We start from the raw sequence: 23118 nt of genomic DNA on the forward strand, positions 1-23118 counted from the left end.
ATATATTACTTGAGTTTTAGGTCCTAGAGAAAGTTTTCCAATAGGAATTTTGTTCATATTGATCTCTCCTTTTGCCAAGTTGTCCCACAGTTCAACTCAAATTCTGCTTTTCAGTGCTAGGACAGGAATACCATCTCTGGGAAGCCATGATTCCCTTAGAATCACCAAAATAATGTGATTTTTTATCTGCATCTGCTTTATTTATTGGATTTACCACCCAGTATAAACAAGAAATCCTTTGTTCCCTGTTTCATTGACTTCTTAACATCTCAGAGCTATCCTATGTTTCAGACATCACCCGACCCACCCTTGCTGAGGCCCCAGACTATCCTAAGTCCAACCCTGCAATCATAACATCAATCTCACATCATGATGCTAAGTGTGTGGGGAAGGAGGTGGTGGCTATTTGTAAGAGTGGCCACAGTACTACTGTGTCATGAGTGGGGTCATTCCCCTCCACATCCCTGTGGTTAGTAGAAAATTCTTTCCCGCATTTTCTTTCATTTCTGTGTCAGTTTCCTCAACAGCCCACAAATCCTTTTTTTTTTTTTTTTGGACAAATTTCCTTGAGCACAACCTTTCCTTCTTCATGGGACAACTCCTCAAGTTCTCAACAACCACCTAAGTAGAAACATGACAAATGTTTGCATTTCATCGGAAGAAAAACATATTTAGTTGACTTGTATTAACATGTTGAATCCCTGTCATAGTGAAAATACTTAATTAATGAAAAGCAGGGGGAATTAGGTCAGGTGGAATAGTTTTTCTAGATTGTGGAGGACTCTGGTGGTGGGAAAAATAGGGGGCATAATCTAAAAAGGGGAAATGAGAGTTCCCAGTGGAAGTAGTCATTCTCGTTTTATTTGTAATAATTATCAGCTTTTAATTTCAACTTTCTTCCAGGTGTTGTTGAATACAATCAACTGTTTACTTTTCTCCAAATTCAAGGGAAAACAGAAACTTTGAAAAATGCTTTTCTAACTGAGAGTCACATATTTTTAAACAACTAATGCCCCCAAAATTACTTAATTCACCTACCCGTCTGTATGGAAATAATTCTACTGAAATTCTGATTTCATAAGGGAGGACACCTGAAGAGGTGAAGTGACAGCATCTTGGATTAGAGTTGGGCCTATATTATATAGGCTTTCTAACATAGTTGGTAGACCTCAGTTTAAGAAATAATAGCTATTGTTATATTTATATTATTATTTATTATAATCCAATAATAGCAATAGCTACCACTATATGCCTGACACCATGCTTTTTCTTTTTTTACAATGCTAGGATGCATTTACCTTTTTATCAGAAATTGCAGTGGTGGAAAACATATAATTTGGGAAATAAGATTATGAGGATCTAAGGCCCAGCTCTGCTACTTACAGAACTCTGAAGTTCTAAATCCTCATTTAAAAAAAAAAATCTGTTGTATGGGAATAAAACATCTACTTCAACAACTTTCAAGGAATAAGTGAGGTAACATATGCACGAGAGTTTCATATAGAGTTCTAGCCACTGTTAGATGTTATTACCCCAAACAGATAATTATGAAAGGTATGACTATACTGTTTTTGTTAATATTAATACATCTGGGTACCATACTTTTAAATTTTATAGGCTGGATTTCAGTAACACCATATTAGAAGTCTCTGCTTTATTTTTACCATCTTCTTGAATTTTTGTGTATTAAAATATGTTAAAACTCAGTGCTAAATGTCAATCTTGAAATACCTTTAGTCATTTTACTTGTTGAAATGTAATAGCAAGTAATTTCTTGCAGAAGGCAATAGGTAGTGCTATTTGCTCACAGTGATTATAACTTTTGTATTTGCCTTCTTAATGTATAACAGATGTGGAAAGACAGTTTGTCTCACCCCATCCCTGAATGCTGGGTGCAACATATGGCACTGAATCAGATTACATTGTATGTGAAACAGTAAAATACGCATCCATGAAAAGAGAATCCATGTTTGCTGCTATTTAAATATTTGCTACTTTATTCAGCATGCATCTGACTTTTATTTGGCTAAGAAAATTAAAATCCTAAAGGTGAATAAAATTTTTTAAAGAAATATAAATTTTATCAATCTCAAGCTTACTGACAAGGATGCATGTATATTAAATTTTTAGTGGCTTTAAAAGTTACTATCTGCAAGAAAAGCCTATAGAGAGGCATTAACGAGGTGTCTTTGTACTACGGCAACTAGAGTAGAAATGGTTTTGCAGTCTCATGAGAAACGTGACCATCATGATAAATCACGCCATCCTCCCAAAAGAGGTCTGCACAGTTTATTAATGAAGATATTGTAGCTATCAAACTGAAAAACCAAATGTACTTTATTCATGGGCTTTATACCATTAGAAATGTTTAAACAGCTGACAGAAGCCTCATATAGATGAGCAAAATCAAACATTGCCACTATAGATGGTAGTGGTAAAACAGTAGGTTGTAAAACGGCACCGAATGGGAAGGTGGTTTAAAAAAAAAAAAAAACTGCTGAATCTAAGAATCTGGCCGTGTTTTGTTTATATTAAGCATAAAGTGTGTCAAATTCCTACACAGAAACTGATCATACCCCCTTTACCCAACCCCCACCCCCCCAAAAAAACTGCAGAAGCTGGAAACATCTGCAGCTTTTATACATCAAAAGAGTTCCTTACTTAACATTGCTTACTGTGCTTTGAGAGAGTTGACGTTTGTGGATTTGAGATAACAGTTCCTTTAAACCTCTCCTGTAGTCAATTCTTGTCCTTCTTTACAGAGTTAACGTGAGAAAGCCTGAGGAAAACAGGCTGAGGCACCAGCACTACTTTCCACCCCTCTGTCCTCAGGCTCAAGTTGAGGCTTACATACCAGGAAGAGAGATTCTCAGGGGCAGTCCATCCACGGTGGCGCTTCATTACTCCCCAGTGACACCCAACTCACCTTTTAAGGGTAGGACATCAGCACCTCAAAAGAGATGTCCTTGTCATCTGAGAATATAGGAACAATGGGCAGATGGCAAGCCCTTTGGAAGTGGTCTTTTGGAAGCTCAAAAGACTATGCAGTCCTATAGGCAAAGGTGGGAATGTTTTCTTCTGGGGCTGGGGAAATTGTTGGCTTTGGAGAGTCAATCAGAAGGCAGGAATGTTCCCTTACTCTGTCACCTTTAAATATAGGGAGATAAATCTCCAAGTAAAGGGTTTATTTGGGAATATAAGAATTAGAATTGTAATTCTGGGCACACAAACCAGTGTAGCCTCTAGTTGTGTTCAAAGAACAAAGAGAAAGGCTGGGGTTTTATTGGGGAAGAGAGGAAGGTGATCTAAATGGTTTTGAATGAAAGTTCACTGGAGCCAGGCGCGTCTTGTAGGATCTAGCAAGTTCTGATTGGTGAGTGGCAGCAGCTACTAGGTAACTTTATCTTAAGGTTAGAGTTAGGTCTTCGTGATTTTTCTGTTGAACTGTAAAAATGGTTCCTGGAACAGGGACCTGGGTGCCTTTCCCCATGGCCTCCCGACTCCATTTTAGTTGGGTATGATATGAGTGACTCCAATTTGTAGAATGAACTTTCACACTTTTGTTGTTACAGAGACAGGGTCATGCTCTATCGCCTATGCTGGAGTGCAGTGGCCACAATCATAGCTTACTGCAGCTTCAACCTCATGGGCTCTCGCCGTCTTCCTTCCTCAGCCTCCCAAGTAGTGGGGATTACAGGTGCACCCACCACACCCAGCTCACACTTTTAAAATAGAACATTTGGATAGATGATTATTTACCATTTTAGGAAACTTTTGTTCAGGGATGAATTTCATCCTTGCTTGATTATCCTTGTAGAAGGAAACATAGCACGATTTTTGCTTCATAAGCATTTTATTTTCAGCATGCCACAGCTTAGAAATTTGGTTCTACTAATAGCACACATGTAAATGGCAGAGAATGAAATTTTCAAGTAATTGGCACAGGCTCTAAGGAACTCTGCCAGAGGAAGGAAGTACAGATGCTCCTCCATTTACGATGGGGTTACATCTGGATAAACCCATTCTAAACTGAAAATATCGTAAGTTGAAATGCATTGGGTTACATCCTGATAAACCCATTCTAAGTCAAAAAATTGTTAAATTAAAGCATTGTAAATTGAATCATTGTAAGCTAGGGACCATCTATAAAAGCATCATTTGTTCACCCACAGCCCCTGGGATCTCACCACAGCTTGGGCAATGAGAAATGTGCAATTGGTTCAAAAGTCGAAATAACCTCTCTGCTGACAACCATAATTCATTTTACTAGATATTTTTCGCTGAGCATTAAGCAGCACAAATCCAAATGATAAAGTGCAGGCCAGTTTGCAGGCCTGTATTTTAATCCACCTTGGGTGTGAGTGCAAGGACACACATGTACACAAATACAGATACACACACAACAGAAAAAAAAAAAAAAGCAAAAAACCCTGCACATTTTATCATTCTGTAATCTACTGCATTTTTATAGAGCCATGTACTTTTAAAAACTAACCCTGGTGCACGTGCATACATAATCTTTTCCTGGGCAATACGGCAATTCTGATTTATTTTAAAAGAAGAGAAAAAAAAAAGACTTTCACCAATGGGTTTATTTAAAAGGAAGCAAATTAAACAAAACTATGGTGATAACAGCAGATGTCTAGTTATAATTCATTTCTCTAATGCTGATTAATATATTCATGAACAAATCAAATGTATTGCCAAAAGAAGAATGCTACCATTAACACCCCAGCAGCTACTGGTTTCAGTTGTGCTTCTCAATCAGGCAAAATGTTCTTTCTTAAGCTCCTATTTATTTTACTTCCTGACAGTCTCAAAAATAATTCATCTTGTGTGTTGTTTCCTCATAAACACTTCCTGGTGCTTGATTGCTTTGCCTATGTGACATTTGACTTCAAACTGCCATTTTACCTTTATAAACATTTGGAACTTTCTAAGCATGAGGAGAATGCCCAAAAGGCATACAAAAATAAGGCTGTAATTAGATCGGCAGAGTATGTTTTAAGGCATATCTAGCTTTCTGTGAATACCAGAAACCTCTCTTTTCATCCAATATTGCATTCCCAATTGGGGTGCAGAAAGTAAGTTAACATCTGGAGACTCCAGCAAAGAGGCTCTGGTAACAGCATGTTTAATTTATTATTATTGCAAAAGAACAGTTTTTCTCATGATTAGTGAAATAGAAAACTCACAATATATTTAAGAGTCTGCCCCCAAACCATTACAAAGGGGTTGAGAGAAGAGAAAAGCAGAAACCAAAAGAGAAACAGAAGTAATAATCAGTTATCACATGATTTTTATAGTAAACAATAGAATATGATGTGCAATAGTGCAATTTTCCTTTGCTAGTCCAGCAATGCAAGTAAGTCTTAATAGGAAGTCCACTGATGTTACTTTTTGTATTTCGGGATTTAGTTGCGTGCTTGCCGGGGGTTTGAGTTCCTGCCAGACTTCTGACTCTGAGTGGAATCACTATTGCTAGAATCACTTTTACTGAGTCCAAGATGACGAAGCTTCATATCCCAGCGCTGTGAAATTTAAAATAGAAAATAGTCACAAGCACATATCACCAGGGTCATTATTTCCATGATTCAAACAACTGGGTCAGACTGCAAGTTCAGATCTCTGAAGCATTTTGCTACTTTTCCAAAAGTATCAATCTATTTCCCAGGGTAACAAGAAAACTGATGCAATATGAACATTATTCTCTGATTTTAACAAGCGCAAAGTTGCCCATCTATAATATATTTAGTAATGCTTTCTTATCAAACCTTAAACTTAAAATGTCCATGTCTGTAAACGATGACAGAAATATCTCCCTATATCTCTGGGTATTTCCTGAGGTAACATACAGGAGGCTAGTGCTTCACAGATACTCAACAAATGGAAGATTTACACACAGAATTTGAAGGGAGGGCTATTTTTCAACATCCTCTCTTATACACATAAGAGCATAGCCTTTTAAAGTCTATGTGATTTGAGCAGTGAAAAAAAAAATGGAAATTTTTTTGAGGGATGGGGGGGGTCTCAAAAATATTTTTCTAAGTAATACCCACTAAGTACAATGAATAAAACAGACAAGGTCCTGCCCTCGTTCTCAGTGTGACAAAGCAGGCATTAGCAATGTTTTTAATAAACACAATCAAGTTTAGTAATATTTCATATTAACGATGTCAATAATATTTTCATGTAATTTAAGTTAAATGGAAGTTACATTACATGAGGATAGGTAGGGAATACGAACTACAGCTGTACTTCCCAAACTTCAAACACGGATATCATATGGGGAATTTGTTAAAATTGCAAATTCTCATTCAGCAGGTCTGAGACAGGGCCGAAGATGTTCATTACTAACAAGCTCCCAGGTGATACCTATGTTGCTGGTCCAGGGACCACACTTTAAAGAGCAAGGACCATCAGATCCTTGGGTCAGATGGCCCAAGTTCAAATTCTAACTCCACCACTTACTGTGTGAAGTTTCTTGAACTTACTAGACCTCATTTTCGTCATGTATATGTTGGAACTGATAATAGAATCTACTTACAAGAAGTAGATACATCTGAAGATTAATAAAAATGTAAAGTGCTTAGCAAAGAGTAAATGTGTTATTGCTTTTCTGTTACTGAAAGTAATTCTTCATTTTAGTATACTTTACTCCACAATCTTGTCTTCATATTTTAAAAACAGTCTGATTCTCAACTTCCCAAGGAAGTCCAAACATCTTGAATCGTCTGCTATAAGAGACTTAGGTAAACAACCATTTGCATGAAAAAACCATAATAATGTTTCTTATAAAACTATTGATTTATCCACTGAGAGCAAAACTCAGCTAAGAGCAAACCTGATTGAAAAAATAACATCCTCCATAAAACTCTTTTCACACATCTTCAAATTGACTGGAAAACTAAAATAGGAATCTCAATAATTCTGGCCAAAGGAGATTTTCTACCCAAACTCTTTAGCCCTCAATATCTGCATATGAATTTAAAATTGTTCAAATTATTGGTTTCTTTCCTTTAGAATATTTAAATCCAGACTGAGAATATAAATGACTTTACAATAATAACTCTGCAAGTCCCCTGCAGAAAACAATGGGAAATATTGCAGAAAGCAATGGGAAACAGGATAAACAAGCCATGTGTCCTGTCAACAACACAATGATATTGTTTTGGTACCAAAAGAGGAGCAGTAAGCCTTGTTACATGCTTTGCAGCAGGGATATTGAAAGCTTTTCCAACTGGTACAGGAATTTAGGACAAATTCCAGTTCTGCATTAGCAAGCAGAAAACCAAATTAAAGACAGTAAGAGATTCCAACATACTGAACAAGAGCCACTTTTTTCTTTAATAAACACCAAACTAATTGAAGAGAGATGCAGGGAGAATGCCCGCAAGTCTGAACTTGAAATGCATCTCCCTTTTGACAAATCTACTGAAGGGGAGAAGAACTTACTGGAGGGTAGTTTCTCCTTACAAAATAATGCCCTCTACATTTTTGTAGGTCACTTAAACCCAAACGTGTCTGCCGTGTCAAGTGCCAGATGTATAAGATAAACCGCCCGGGGGTGTTTAACTTACCATGTAAATGTTTCCCAAGCCTTCAAACTTGCAGAAGGAAGAGGATGTATTATGTTTGGTACAGTTCCCACTCCCCCCACCCACCCACACATCCTTTGAGATTTTTTTGTCCCCCCATGCATTCCCCCACCCCATTCTTTTCTTTAAAACTGATTTGCTTAGTGCAGTAAGAAGAAACAAAACCTTCTATAATACAGTAATGTACTATGTGATTTTAAAAAATGTATCAATTCCACAATCTAAGAGTTATTTGGCTTAAAAATAAGGCTACATTACTGCTCTAAGGACCTAATTTATTCAGATCTCTTCTATACAGATGAATGTAGCTACACTTTTTACATAGGAATTGCTGTTTATTCATCGGACATCATTGTTTATTTTCCTTCCCATCATTTATTCTCCCCTTCTCACAAACTGCAGTTTGTTCAAAGAAGCAATATCCCCAGGTTTAAAAAGACTACATTTTCTAGCCTGTTTTGCAGCTAAGTAAAAATTGCTTGATGAGGCTCTTGGAAATCCCTTTTACCTCCTCTTTTTCCTGCCTGAAATGTACATGTGATACTAGAGGCAGAGCAGCCATCTTGTGACCTCCAGGTGAACATGAGTATGAAAGCGATGCCTTTAAAACTGGTAGAGTGATAAGCTAGAAGGAGCCTGACAACATACCCTACCAGGACTGGACTACAGCTAGACTCCTTGTGAAGAGACATAAGGGCAACTGTAGTTAGATCTTTGATACACATACAGGGAACTCATTCCTTAAATAAAATAGACATTAAAGACAAATTCAGCTCTTGGAGTATATAAATATATGCATACTAAATTTTAATATTTCTCATATGGTTGAAGGCAGCTATTTCATTTCAATGACAGATGGCTGGTTTTCTACTTTTGTTTTGTTTTCTGTGTATTACTTCAAACATAAAATACAGGCTTACCTTAACTTTTTTACCGAGTCGATCCTTCCATTTCTCAGCTATAGAGCCTTCCACCAAGAGTAATCTGTATTTTTAAAAGAAGCAACCATTTTTGAAAAATTAAAACCTGTTACTGAAAAGCACAAGGAAACAGTACTTGAACAAGAAAGACTTGTATGTTTATTCTTGAATAGGACAGCTAAGATTTAGAACAGTAATTATTAACCATTTGTAAGTCACAGACCCCTTTAAGAAACAAATGAAGTTATGGTCCCTCTCCCAAGAAAAATGTAAACCTATAAACTACACGCATACACCCATTCCATATATGAAATCAAGAAACCCAACTAAAACTTATCTGTAATCCCCAAGAAGGTAGACAGATCCCAATGTAAAAATGCGAGGGTAGCATCTCTAGAGACAAATTTAATGACAGTAGGATAAGCAAAGTAGTTATTCTGTATCCTTAAAGAGTGAATTACCTGGAACGTTCCTCATCTTCATAGCCCATGATGATATATTCCTCATTAACATTAAGTGGAGGGCAGAGGCAGCCAGAGCTGGTATAGAGGTTGACAGTGTCCCGTGGAATGTTTACCAGAGAGGACTTTAGAATCTCCTTCACCTCCACTACTGCAGTCACATCATGGCACTTAGTCTTTATCTCTTTAACTTTAGCCCGAATGACTGGGATAAAAGACAAGAAAAGCTGATAATAATATGACACATAATAGGTGCCCATTCAAAAAAAAGCCAAAGTAGGCTTTTCTTTAGTTAATTCTTATCCACTTGATATTCAACGAATGGAACAGAAAAGTCAGCCAGATATTTTTGCCTTAGACTGTAGTGTGTGACATAAAACAACACACCTGACCTAATGCTCAGCCCTGCTCTCTTTCCAATTTGTGGCTGTGTATATATTCGCATGTATTTATGCATGTGTGTGCATGTGCTTTTGAGAAATCCATTTAGAGAATCAAAGATTGAGTCAACAATCTGATACAATTTTTCTCTAAAATTCCATTTTGGATGTGTATATATGCATGTGCAGTTCCAATTGCTGCCAAGAGGAATTTAAACTATGTTAATTTTACTATATGAAAAGACCTAACACTTAAATATGCTTTATTCCTTGTCGACACTGTTTTATCAGGTCCATTAACAGGTTTTCTCAAGTGGTGGGCCTCTTTAATGTTATAAAATTGTCCTGCTCAATAGTGTTCCCAAACTGGTTCTGCAATCTTTTCACCTTCTTCATCTTGGCTCGCTGTTCAGATATTAGCTCCTTTCTTTCTTTGTGGTCAGTACAGATTATCTTTTATATTCTCCTTTAGGTGGGCTACATTTTCTTCTCTGTTCAGATATTAGGTCCTTTTTTCCTTTGTGTTCAGTACAGATTATCTTTTATATTCTCCTCTAAGTGGGCTATATTTACTTCTTGAATAAAAATTGTCACCACTAGATCTTATTTCCTCCATCTGCTTTGAAGTCAGACACTCCAACATTCCTTCCCCTCACGTGCTATGGAATATATTCTCACATGTCAATGGCATTATTCTACCTCTCTCAATGGATATATTGGCACCCAATTTATCTCACAAGACTTGCTTTACTTATCAATGTAACAACAAATTGCCTTCAGTTGCAAAGTTAAAGTATGTGACTCAGAATCTAGAAAGTACAGATGTGCTTCTTTTCTGTATCTCTCCCCTTTAAAAGAGTCAAGTTGTTTAGATTCCTGCTTCTAGTAAATGAGCTTTTAAAAAGAGAAGTTTTAAAACACCAAGAAAGAAGTAAAAATATCAGTAAAAAGCCAGTGGCATTTCTCCCAGTACCCTCATTGCTGCAGTTCACTATCCATGGACATTATATAGAGGAAAACACCGTTTATCCAAATGAGTCAACATTTCAAAAACTTCTTAGGCACATAATTGCAAACCACTTTAATCTGAGTACCTTCCCACATATTTTAGAGATTTTGGACTATAAAGGATTAGAAGAAAGTAATCCTTGAAAAATATAAAACCAGCTAATCAACCATTCCCCCCATTAATGTTGCAATTTCATCACAAAAACTTATTCTACCAGTACAACACACATGACAGAAATTAGTTACTAATGAATTCTAAAAGCTTCACATTTCAGTCTTCCGAGAATTAGTTGCCTCAAGTATGAGAACGTGTAGCAAACAAACTGTAACTACCCAACTGTCCTCGCTTGGTTTGACTGGCAAGTGAAGCCTCTTTCTATTCATGTTCTCCCTATTCTGTATTTAACAAAAGATAAGATTGCCCTTTTTGAAATGCCATTTGGGAGAATCAGATGAGAAATTCACAACCCCAGCTAGCAGGCATTTTTGTGTGTCCTGGCTTAAGTGAACGTGCTTCATAGCATCCATCAACTATTAGAGATTAGTGAACTGTGCAAATGTTCTCAAACTAATGATTTATTTACCCAGTGTCTACTATTTTCGTTAGAAATTTTTAGCACATGTACCCACTCCAAAATAAATATCTTTCTACAAGACCTACTTTTTCACTCAAGTAATTTGGTTAACACTTAAGGAGTTTTTCCCAGAATTAATCTAAATGAAGTAGAGGTTTTGTCTGAATTTCCAACTGCTCCCACCTTGACATGCAGATATAGAAGATAAAAATATTTTGGAAGTAAAATATACTTCCTTTTCAGAGTTCTTCCTTCTGTTTAATCATTTGAGTGCCTCCCTTCCCCAAAGAAACTGTAAGAAATCCCAGACAAATGGCAATCCTGAAACTATGATCAACTTAGCCATTACTTGGCTACAAAAAAGAAATTATCTGCTCCTTTCCATTAATTATAATCCATATCCCATTTTATTACGATATTCATTCAGCTACTTTCTCTAAGACCTTCACTTTCCATGACTTGTCATTCAATTTTTAACAAAAATAACAGCAACAACCATTGCAGCACTAAAGAAGCTAGATAAAATAAAACTTGATAATAGGATACATACAATAAATATAAATAATTACATTTCCCTGATATAAAATTGATATGTTTTTATTCTTAGTGTTACAGTATATAAAAGTTCATAAAGCATTTTTCAATCTTAACAAGCTAATCTCCTAGAAATTAAGGCCTCCCTTTTCCCTATGGTTCTTCACATCAATCTGTAAAGAAGCGGGTTCTTAGATAAGCAGCCGGGCATTTGACTTCTTACATAAACATAAGCTTACAAACTTAGAAAGAGCATCCATCATTGACTAAGAAAAGCTACATTCCTCTTAAGAGGAGTAGCAGGCAAAACATTTGGGAAACAAGGTGGATTTGTTTTAAAGAGATTTAACTAAACCAAAAATTTTCAACTTTATATTTTTTAATACACTGCATTTTGAAAGATATTGATGATAACTTTTACAGTCTTATTCATTTCTCTCCTTTCAATTCCCAAAAGTATAGAAGAAATAAATCTGCTGTATATATCCTATATACTTTAAAATAGTGTACATAAATGCAATAATAAAACTCTTATTTTAATAAGGTTCACTGTAAAAGTCTGTTTAATCTCCATGTTTACTCATTGACTCAACATCAATAGTCTTATGCAGAGATAGTAACATACCTTTTATTAATACCATAGATATTAGAAAAAATCAAAATGCATATGGAATACAGCAAATATCAGTCCCTTATGTGTCAACGGGAAAGCTCTGTTAATTGCCCTTTCTAAATATAATGACTGTATAAATGAATTTATGACTCTAAAATATACACCAGCATTCAAAGTACATTGTGAACAATCAAAGAAGGGACAACTTAGGTTCAATAATCATTGATAAAATCAAGATGGTAATATATCTCATGGGGCAGCTGAGAAAATTAAAGATAATGTATGGAAATCACTTAGCACAGTCCCTGGCGCAAAAATGGCAGGCTTTTTAATCCTTCAGTTAAGTTTGTCAGCTACATTTGAATTGGTGGCTCTTCAATTAATATTTAGTTTATTAGAATGTCGGATTTTAAGTCAAGCTAGATAACAACACACTTCCTTCGCTGAATACCAGCAACTTCTACAAGTGTTACTTTCCAAATCTGTCAGTGTTTTTCATGGGATAGTCTGACTGAAGAAGTCAAGTTTGAGTCTTTTAACAGTTCCTTATGCATCAAAGTGCTCTGCTGTTCACCCAGTGAAGCACAACTGATGGCCTATGCAACCCAACTTGAGCTCAAATCCTCCTTCAGCCTCCAGGCAGGGAACAGTCCCATGTATCTTGATACTTATCTCTGTGTACTTAAGTGCATGGCTCTAGGATGACAATACTGCTTGATGTGCTTCAACATCAACCAAGTGTTAAGCATTTTGCCCGTGTGAGACATTTTAATTGGTCAGGGCAGAGGGACTACGCTCCTAAAAATAGTCCTTCTGTTTTTAAGCCTTATTCTTAAATGGCTCCACTCGTTTACATGTGCACATCCTCATAGGTGCACCCACACACCTCTCTTAACACAGCAGTTTATACATCAAACATGAAAGTTTTCCTTACCATAGTTGTAATTGTTCCGGAAATAGGTCTTCTGTGTAGCTCTAATAGGCTTACATTTACAGCGTTCTGAAAAACACATTTTAGTTATAAGCACATTTCCAATATTAGCTTTCTTTTGTTTTGCTCAGACTCACATTTTTTGCTCAGACTAGATCTCAATTTGGTGGTGAGAAGGCTCTTGTCAATTCTGTGTGTCCGATCTTTTTCTCCTGGAACTACATTCATGTTTATTCTATCTACATGTCCTCTTATTCAATGTCAGTATGCTCATGAGAACGAGTTTCCATTCTCAACAAACCACCCAAATCCTGAGGAAATGCTGTTCATCCCCATGCATGAGAAGAGCATGACCCCTTAATCCTGAAAGAGGTATGCTTTATGCTTATGGAAGTATTAATATTATGAATACCAACTGGGAGGCAATTTTCTGCCTATGCTCAGGTAGCTGGTTTACCCTGTGGACTATCACCTAATGTTCTTTTACTTTTAACAGACGACACAGTACTCCTCCTACTATTAGCTCCTAGATCTGAAAGCAACTCAAAGAGATAAGCAAGTGTTATTACAACCCAGTGAACTTGGTGAAGTTCTTAAGAGGGGCAGTGAGCCCCTTCTATAGGCAAAATAGCTACCATTCAACTCAATGGTATTTTTGTGCTTGTTGGAGAAAATTATGCAGGTATTTTGAAAAGAGAAATTTCATTTTTAAAAAATACTTGGTGAGTAGTGACCAGAATGCATATTTTATGTATATATTAGGTTGGTACAAAAGGAGTTGTGGTTTTGGCCATCATAATAATAACAATTCTAATTATCTCAAAATGTTTCATCTATAGGGTAGATTCATTGGACATCTCGAAGAGTAGATTATTATACCTTTTATAGAAGAGCTACAAAGCTAATATTACTTAGCTAAGAAATATACATCATAAGCATGGCAAATTGTCAGGAATTAATGTCAATATAAAAGTAGAAAATAACACACAATTATCTTAAAATATGTAATTATATGTAAAGATTTCTTTAAATAATGCCCCTGAGAAAGCTTTATTAAAAATTAAATGGTATGTGCTTCTCTTTTGACACAGAAAGGAAATAAGAACACATAAATTAGAGAAAGGACATCAACAAAAAAACTTTCACTTAAAAGGCGTTTTATGGCTGGGCACAGGGGCTCACGCCTGTAATCCCAGCACTCACTTTGGGAGGCCAACATGGTGGGGGAAAAAAGATTGCTTTAGCCCAGGAGTTCAAGACCAGTCTGGGCAACGTGGCAAAACCCCGTCTCTACAAAAAATGCAAAAATCAGCTGGTGTGGTGGCGTGTGCCTGTAGTTTCAGCTATTCAGGAGACTGAGTTGGGAGGATCACTTGAGCCCTGGAAGTCAAAGCTGCCGTGAGCCAAGCTCAAGCCACTGCACTCCAGACTGGGTGACAGAGTAAGACCCCGTCTCAAAAAAAAAAAAAAAAAAAAAGTTGTTTTATGTTAACATGGGGAACAATAAAAGGCAGAAGCTTTTGTTGACCACTTGTATTTTCTAATGAAAATAAATTTTATTTCCAGTTGAACTTGTCGATAATACACTTTAACATAGCAGTCCCGAAAAGAGTATCACCTTTCCTGCCAGAGAAATAAGTATCTCTACTGGGGATAGGTAGCAGCAGCAACTGTTGCTCTTGCCCATGACAGAAATGAGAATTCCTCAATACCACACACAGCTCCTTCCCTTGTTCTCCTGATAATTTTTAGCACACAATTTCTGTGAAGATCTCAGCCAATAAACAATGAGTAACATTAGTGCTTGTTGCTATTTTGACAAAAACTATTCCAAAAATAACTTTATTAGCAAAATGATTGTATTATCATTTAAAAGAGAACAAAAAGTTACCTAGTTTTTGGTGTTTTGTATTTTATTCTGTATTAAAATGTTACATGTATTTTTAAAGAGATATTCTTGAGATGAGAATATTTCTGAAGACGTAAATTTTATGGTATTAGGTTTATAAATTATCCTCATCCATATATAGACTTGTGATTTTTCTACTTAAAAATAAATATCTATCAAAAATAAGTCATGTAAATAAATTACACATTTGTAATTCTTCAGAAATTTGCATGTGCTCAAATAAAAAATTTTGGCAAAAACTATAGCAACTGTCACTGAATTGAGTCTAATTTGATGTTGTTACTTACATATCTTTGCTTGGAGCATAAACAAATGGATTCCATAAAACTTTCCAGGCAGGGATTTTTTTAAATTATATTATAAAATTATTTAGTAATATTTCAAGTAGGCATTTACAAAGCTATTCATACAGCTACATATACATAGCTAGACTATTACTTAACAGCTAATGAGCTAAGCTAATATTCTCGGGACTAAATTTTGCTCATCTGCAATATACTTCTTATTTCTGCTGGTCTCCAAGGTGACAATGCCATACTAAATATATATTTTAAATATTTATATGGGACAATATGTCCCAATCCCTAGCTCTTGCCATAAACAAATTATCTGTCTAGTTCAAGTAGCTCGATAAAATAACAGTAATAAGGAGAAGCTGAGTTTATATCCACAAAGCTCAAATATGAAAGAACCTCCTCTCATTTATGCTTACTCAACCCCAAAATTCATATCTTAGGTTATTCATGAAAAGGGTATCTTAGATCAATAGATCTGAAACATAATCCTCATCTAAATTATGTTTACACACATCAACGTACACATCCCCACAAGCCCCAGAACTGTGAAATTGTGAAGAATCATAGAGAGGTATGTTGCATGCATTAGCTGTCACCTTTTTTGTGCCTGCTACCCTAAATCAGATGTAACAGTTTATTTTTATTACCAATAGTTGATTTCTTGATACTCTTTTTGGGGGACCTGTAGCATTACCATCATTTCTTGTTTAATTGCTAGTAATCTTCCTCTCCCAACTTCCTAATGGCACAAGTTTTTTAGAATGGAAAATGAAATCTATTATTTACTGAGCTTTGCACAAAAACCATTAGATATTGATTTTTCTGTATTTCACTGTTGAGAAGAAAAGCTTATAAATGAATTAGCATCTGCCTTGGTGCTTTATGTAAGGAAAAAAATACTTTAAAAGTTAAAGGAGTTGGTTTTGACAAAATAGGCTAAGAAGTGATAAAGAGATCTTCAAACATGGGCAGTTTTAACATTAGCAATTCATTTACCTCAAAGCCTGGAATTAATACAATACCTTCAATTGTGGAACAGAGTGCAGTGCTACATTTACCAGCAGCCATGGAAAGGACAGAAAACTATTTTCAGCTTAGTTCTTCCTCACATTCCTTCCACTCCTCTTGCTTGATTTTTCTAGTGACTCTCCTAATACTAATGATCTCCTACATATCTGTTAATGAACCTGGAGACTGTTTATTTCATAGAAACATGAGTTTATCACCCTAATAGAAATCTGAGTTTGCAAAGTTAACATGCCCAGTACTTCGCAGAAGTTAGTCTGCAGCTCAGGGAAATGCCCCATGATACACGCAGTGCCTGAGTGGTGAACAGCCTTGCTGCCTCAGAGTAGCTTCTTATAAAAATCAAAATAGCTCAGAGGAGACAAGAATCTTAGCCTTCTTTATTCAGTTTTGCTCATACAAATATGCTCATTTATTTTTTAAAAACAAAAGGATACTAGTATTTTTGATATGATCTTAGAAGATCTAAAGAAGTCTAAGTCCCTGATACAGCTATGAAATATGATACTCACTGGACCGTCACTATTTAATGCAACCTTGTTTGAGTTCAAGCTTAAGTGTGATAAAACTTTCTAACTATCCCTGACCTTTGTTTGAAATTGAATGCTTTTGGGTCTTATCCAGAGCTGTAAGACTATAATTAACTTCATCAGATCCCCAAACTCTCATAACCTTTCATGTACCATGACTTTGGAGGACTACTATGTTTGAGTGGATATTTTTCTGTTTTTTCTAGGAAAAAAAGCCACAGATCTGTGCTCAGGATTTATTGTCAAAAACTATGGGGAAGGAGAGAAGAAAATACAATTGTATTTGTGTTACAATTTCCTTTATAACTTTTTCAAGACTGACCTTTTCTAATCAGATCAGAGTTTAAATCATTTTAATTTTTACCAGATGCACTGTATGTCTCATATCCTGGCATTTGACCCATGAAACCCAATTGTGCTCTTTTCCTCCATTTTAAAACACATAGGAGCAAAACACAACACATTTTAAAAGATATAAAAAATAAAATTTTATAATTTGAAGATCCAGGTCCTTAACTATGACTTTTTTACTGAGCTCTAGATCTATATTTCCAACTGCCTGTACGAGGTATCTATAAGCAGTTCCAAAATTTTTAACAGTTCCACAATTTTTAACATCTGGTAACATCCATCACACCATGAATTTGTCTTTCTTCTATAGAACTGATAGCAGTATCCTCTGACTCCATAACTCTGGTGTATCCATTCTTCTGTAAATATGAGATGAGAAAGGGAAAGAGAACTAACATTTGTTGAACCCTTTCAGTCACTTACATATGAATTCATTCATTCTGCAAATATTGGGCATCTGCTACATCCCAGGCTCTGTAATAGGCATGTAGGACACATGATGGGCACTACAGACAATCCAGAAGAGGATAAAGACATTGAACAAAGAAAGTACACACAAAATAATTTGTCGTATGCGATACATGACATGAAATTAAAACACAATGTATATGTGTAATAAGAACATATAACTTAATGACCTAAACTAGTCTGGCCTCCAATATACTGTGAGAAAATGATATTTAAAGCTTTGGGTGAGTTGTAGTTCTCTAGGCAGGAACTACATCTTTATATATAAGACAGAGAATATGAAGTCCATAAAGGAGACTGAGAAGGAGCATCCAGTGATGTGGAAGGAAATACAGGAGAGTGTGGAATTGAAAAAGCATCTTCCAAAATAAAAGCAGGGTAGTCCTCTGTGTCAAATGACCCTCAGAGCTAAAATGAGTTCAGAGAGAAAAGGGTCCACTAAATTCAACTGGCAACGTGATGACTGGACCCTGAGCAAAAGAGAGAATAGGACTTTGAAAGCTAGAAGGCTTTATCCACTACACAAGAAGGAAAAGGAGAGAAAGGTACTGATATTGACAAGTTTATAAATTGGTTGGTGGAATAATGAGGGTGTTCTTTCCAATGGCTTTTACCTTCTCATTGAAGAATGAAGTCATCAGCTATGGGGAATGAGGGGCTACAAAAAGCAGGATGTGGGCATGTAAGTAAAGAAAGTATAAAGCAGTTATTTCATCAAATAGAAAGGCAAACCTTATAGTGGGTAAGAATGCTTGGCCATCTTGATTACCTATTTGAATTTTCTATCTTGAATTTAAAGTGAAACCAGTCACCTCAGTTGAGTAATTTTCTCAAATAACTGGAGTTGGGATTTGCCAGATGAGTATGCAAGAGGAAGAGAAAGCAAAGAAATTGAGGGTATTTTCAAGGGTATCAGTATTGCGGTAGACCATGATATCTCACATAGACAAGAAGGCCAGAGGCTTAGCAGATAGTAAGCGGTAGCTGATGGATAGGAAATCTCAACATGGTAAAAAAAAAAAAAAAAAGCAGCAGTGATGATACTGCAACAAATCATCTGGAATGAAAAGAGGCAGCAGGCAAAGAATGGGATTCTTAGAATTAATACTACAGTGCTAGCACCACTGCTAGCACCACTGAAAGGCCCAGAACTGCTCATGGAAGTGAGTGGCTGGGGTAGAATAGACAAGCAGGTTAGTAAAGTGAAGAAATCAGTGCACTAGATGGATCATCTACCTTATCATCGCAGCTATCAAAACAGCAGCAGCAATGGATGCCATGGTGGAACTTGCTCAGATAGCCCTTAAAACAGAAGATGGGCAATATACCACTTGGCCATTCAGGAGGTCAATTCCACTATCCTTCTAGAAACAAGGCGATGGTAAAACATCCCTAGATTCCACCCCATGGAACACATTCCCTCTTCCCAAAATTGCAAGTCATCAAATGGACACTTAATGGAAAACCGACAGGGTCTTATTGTTCCCGGGGCATTAACAAACAAACAAAACACCAGAACCCTAGAGTCCTGGTGTCAACGATGAAAGGGAAGAAAACGAACAACAACAACAACAACACCACAACTCCTGCAGATTCAGAAATCAACTATATTAAACTAGGAACCATATAGAAGTCATAATGGTATTATGCTCATACAAGGGTGTACTTTTACACAATTAGAAATAAAATAAAATGATGCACAGAACTCAAAGTCTCAAAAATGCCATGGTATGCCAAAGCAGCCAGTCCCAAGTGTGCACAGTATGCTTCCATTTACGTGAAGCTGAATAACGACACCCATCTATGGCAATGAAAATCAGAACTGTGCTTGCCTCAGGGCAGAATGGGTGATAGGACACCAGACAATTTAAAGAAATGTTCTTTAGGCCGGGGTGCGGTGGCTCACGTCTGTAATCCCAGCACTTTGGGAGGCCGAGGCGGGTGGATCACGAGGTCAGGAGATCGAGACCATCCTGGCTAACACGGTGAAACCCCGTCTCTACTAAAAATACAACAAATTAGCCGGGCGTGGTGGCGGGTGCCTGTAGTCCCAGCTACTGGGGAGGCTGAGGCAGGAGAATGGCGTGAACCTGGGGGGTGGAACTTGCAGTGAGCTGAGATCGCGCCACTGCACTCCAACCTGGGTGACAGAGCGAGACTCCGTCTCAAAATAAATAAATAAATAAATGTTCTTTATCTTGATCTGGATGATGGTTACATAAGTATATACATTTGTCAAAATTTAAATGCAGCATACACTTAAGATTTGTAGTATTTTACTATAAAATTATACCTTAATAAAGTCCTATTAACAAAAAATAAGACATTTCTTTCATTTTTTTATAAAAGGAAGTGTGTCTTGACTTAGTAACCATTCATTACCTATGTAAAACAATATTTATTTCCTACACTTATACACAGGGCAAAGAATATCATATTAAATTTTATTTTGGATTACACCGGTATATGGAAAATGTGATGAAGTTGACTGGTGAACCTAGGCGATATAACAAGGCTTTACAAAGTAAAAGTAACATTTGCTCAACTTAGCTGTAAAAACAAACCTCAAATATTGTAATAAAGGACTCAATTCATAGTAATTTGCACTTTGTAAAAGAAATTGCTTAAGACTGACAGAACTAATGCTATATTAATAAGAAAAGGAAATTCAGTTTATTCCTTTTTGTCTTTGGAAAATTTCAAATAAACTGCCTTTCACAAGTTTTCTGCATCCAAGAGTTATTCAGAATATCCAAAATATAGAAATAGTCAATACAATTATGCTTGTTTTCCCTCATGACTTCTGAAGTGTTGTTTTGAGATAGACTCTAAAGAAGTCAATTAACAAAAAGAAAAGGGGGCTTCACAGCCTCTAGAAAACCATGTGTCCACTCAATGCCAAGTATTGAAAAGAGGTGAAAGAAAAGGGAGTGCCAGTCACCTATTTGCTCTTTCATTCCATGTCATTGGCACATATTGTGCCTGACACAAGTAAGTGTCCCTTATATTTTTTATTAATACATAATAGATGGACATATTTTCAGAGTACATTGATATTTTCATACATTCATATAATGTGTAAATATCAAGTTAGGGTAATATCCACCACATTAAACATTCCTCTTTATGCTATGAACATGTGAATTATTGTACATATTGAAATGTACAAGTAGATTATTGTTAACTATAGTCTCCATACTGATCTATCAAACACTAGGTCTTCCTCCTAACTAACTGTATATTTGTCCTTATTAATCATCCTCTCTTCATTCCCTCCTCCACGCTACCATTCCCAGCCTCTGGTAACCACAAATCTACTCTCCAGCTCCATGAGATTCACTTTTTTCTGTTTTTAGCTCCCATATATGAAGGAGAACGTGTGATATTGGTCCTTCTGGGCTTGGCTTATTTCATTTAACATAATGACCTCCAGTTCCATTTTCCTTCGAATGACAGGATTTCACTTTTTTTAATAGCTGAACAATATGTCATTGTGCATACATACTACATTTTCTTTATTCATTCATCCACTAATCAGCACTTAGGTTGATTCTACATTTTGGCTATTGTGAATAGCACTGCAGTAAACATCGGAATACAGATATTCTTCAATGTATTAATTCCCTTTCTTTTGGATATATACCCAGTAATAAAATTGCTGGATCATATGGTAGTTCTATTTTTAGTTTTTTGAAGAACTCCCTATTGTTTTCCATAGTGGCTATACTAATTTACATTCCCACCAACAGTATACTAGAGTTCCCCTTTTTCCACATCCTCGCTACCGTCCATTGTTCCATCTTTTTGATAAAAGCCATTCAAATTGGGGTGAGATATCTCACTGTGGTTTTGATTTGCATTTATCTGATTAGTGATGTTGAAAATTTTTTCGTATACCTGTTGGCCATTTGTAAGTCTTCTTTTGAGAAATGTCTACTCAGATCTTTTTCCCATTTTTAGATTACTTGTTGTTTTTTGTTTTGTTTTTGCTATTGAATTGTCAGAGTTGCTTATATATTCTGGTTATTAAGCTCTTGCCAGATAGTTTGCAAATATTTTCCCTCATTCTATGGATTGTCTCTTCACTTTGTTGATTGTTTCCTTTGATGTGCAGAAGCTTTTCGGCAGGACTAATCATTACATTTCTAATGAATGGTGAGATCGGTGGACTAAAACCAAATAAAGTTTCAGTACTAGGGACTTAGAAAAGCAATGGTGTCACATACTTAAATGAGAAAGTTACAAAAGAGAAAGTTTTAATTAAACAATTACTTCAGGGCTGGGCGCGGTGGCTCACGCCTGTAATCCCAGCACTCTGGGAGGCTGAGGTGGTTGGATCACCTGAGATCAGGAGTTAGAGACCAGCCTGGCCAACATGGCGAAACCCCGTCTCTACGAAAAATACAAAAATTAGCCAGGCGTGGTGGCGGGTGCCTGTAATCACAGCTACTCAGGAGGCTAAGACAGGAGAATTGCTTGAACCCAGGACATGGAGGTTGCAGTGAGCTGAGATCGTGCTATTGCACTCCAGCCTGAGCAACAGAGTGAGACTCCGTCTCAAAAAAACAAAACAAAAAACAAAAAAACAACAAAAAAAACAACTTCAGTAATTAAATACATTATTTTTGAAGTACCCAAAGAGTACCCAGGTAGAAGTGTTACAGGAGGGAAACGTGGTCCTAGAGAGTAATCACGACTAGAGTCATAAAAATGATAATTCAGCCTATGTAGCTTGATGAACTCCAACAGAATGAATCCCTACGAGGAGAGAGGAACAGAAGCCAAGCACAGAGCCTCAGTGACTGTCTATAGCTGAGGGACAGGCAGAGAAGAACTAGGACAATTTGGGTAATAGCTCAAGGAGAGAAATGCTTAGGAAAGAGAACTGGTCAAAAGTATCAGTTGTTGCAAAGTAATGGGGAAAAAAAATCCTATAGTTATAAGCTACCGTAAAATCACAAAAATACTATTTGTCTATCCTTTTTTTTTCCAATAAGGTGTGGAAGTTGGCTCTACAGTCAGTAAACATTTGTACCAAAGAAAAAAACTGAACTCCTTCCCAAAATTGGTAGTAAGCCAAAAGGGAGGAAAGAAGTATAAGAGAAAGAAAGAGAGGGAATGGGTCTATACTACCCAAGCTAAGCATAAATCATGTCAGCAAAAGAGGGAGTGGCTGGGCAGGCCTGGCAGCTGCAGTCATCAGGAATCTCCAGTTGCTCAGTGGCCACCAGGCAGCTACCCAGAGGAGCTTCTCTGGAGCACCTTTGGGACAGGGCCAAGAAGAGGTTAGTGAAAACTCTGGGAGAGCATCTGACTTACACTAATGTTCCCTAATTTAAGATAAATCAGAAGGGAACTCAGATCAATACAATCTGATTTTATATTAGGAAACAGGCCTCAAGAAATAATTTGGTTACATTTATATATTTAGTGTCAGAATTTACCAACTCTATCTCCGCTCTGCAGACATCTGTGTTTTTCAAATGTGAAAGTTCATAAATTGGTCACCATCACAAAG

General features: G+C 36.5%; 1 protein-coding gene across 1 annotated transcript in view; it reads right to left on the reverse strand.

The window, feature by feature from the left end:
* Nucleotides 1–3834: 3834 nt before the first annotated feature.
* Nucleotides 3835–23118, reverse strand: part of FRZB (frizzled related protein) — a 33959-nt gene continuing 14675 nt past the window's right edge. Inside the window, exons 3-6 of the mRNA XM_004032917.5 lie at nucleotides 13024–13089; nucleotides 8980–9184; nucleotides 8519–8582; nucleotides 3835–5531 (exon numbers count right to left, since the gene is read on the reverse strand). Coding sequence (XP_004032965.1) covers nucleotides 5415–5531; nucleotides 8519–8582; nucleotides 8980–9184; nucleotides 13024–13089 — 452 coding nt within the window. The 3' untranslated portion in view covers nucleotides 3835–5414. The remainder of the gene's footprint in view (nucleotides 5532–8518; nucleotides 8583–8979; nucleotides 9185–13023; nucleotides 13090–23118) is intronic.

Source organism: Gorilla gorilla, chromosome 11 (genome assembly GCF_029281585.2).
Source record: "Gorilla gorilla gorilla isolate KB3781 chromosome 11, NHGRI_mGorGor1-v2.1_pri, whole genome shotgun sequence".
Classification (NCBI taxonomy): Eukaryota; Metazoa; Chordata; class Mammalia; order Primates; family Hominidae; genus Gorilla; species Gorilla gorilla.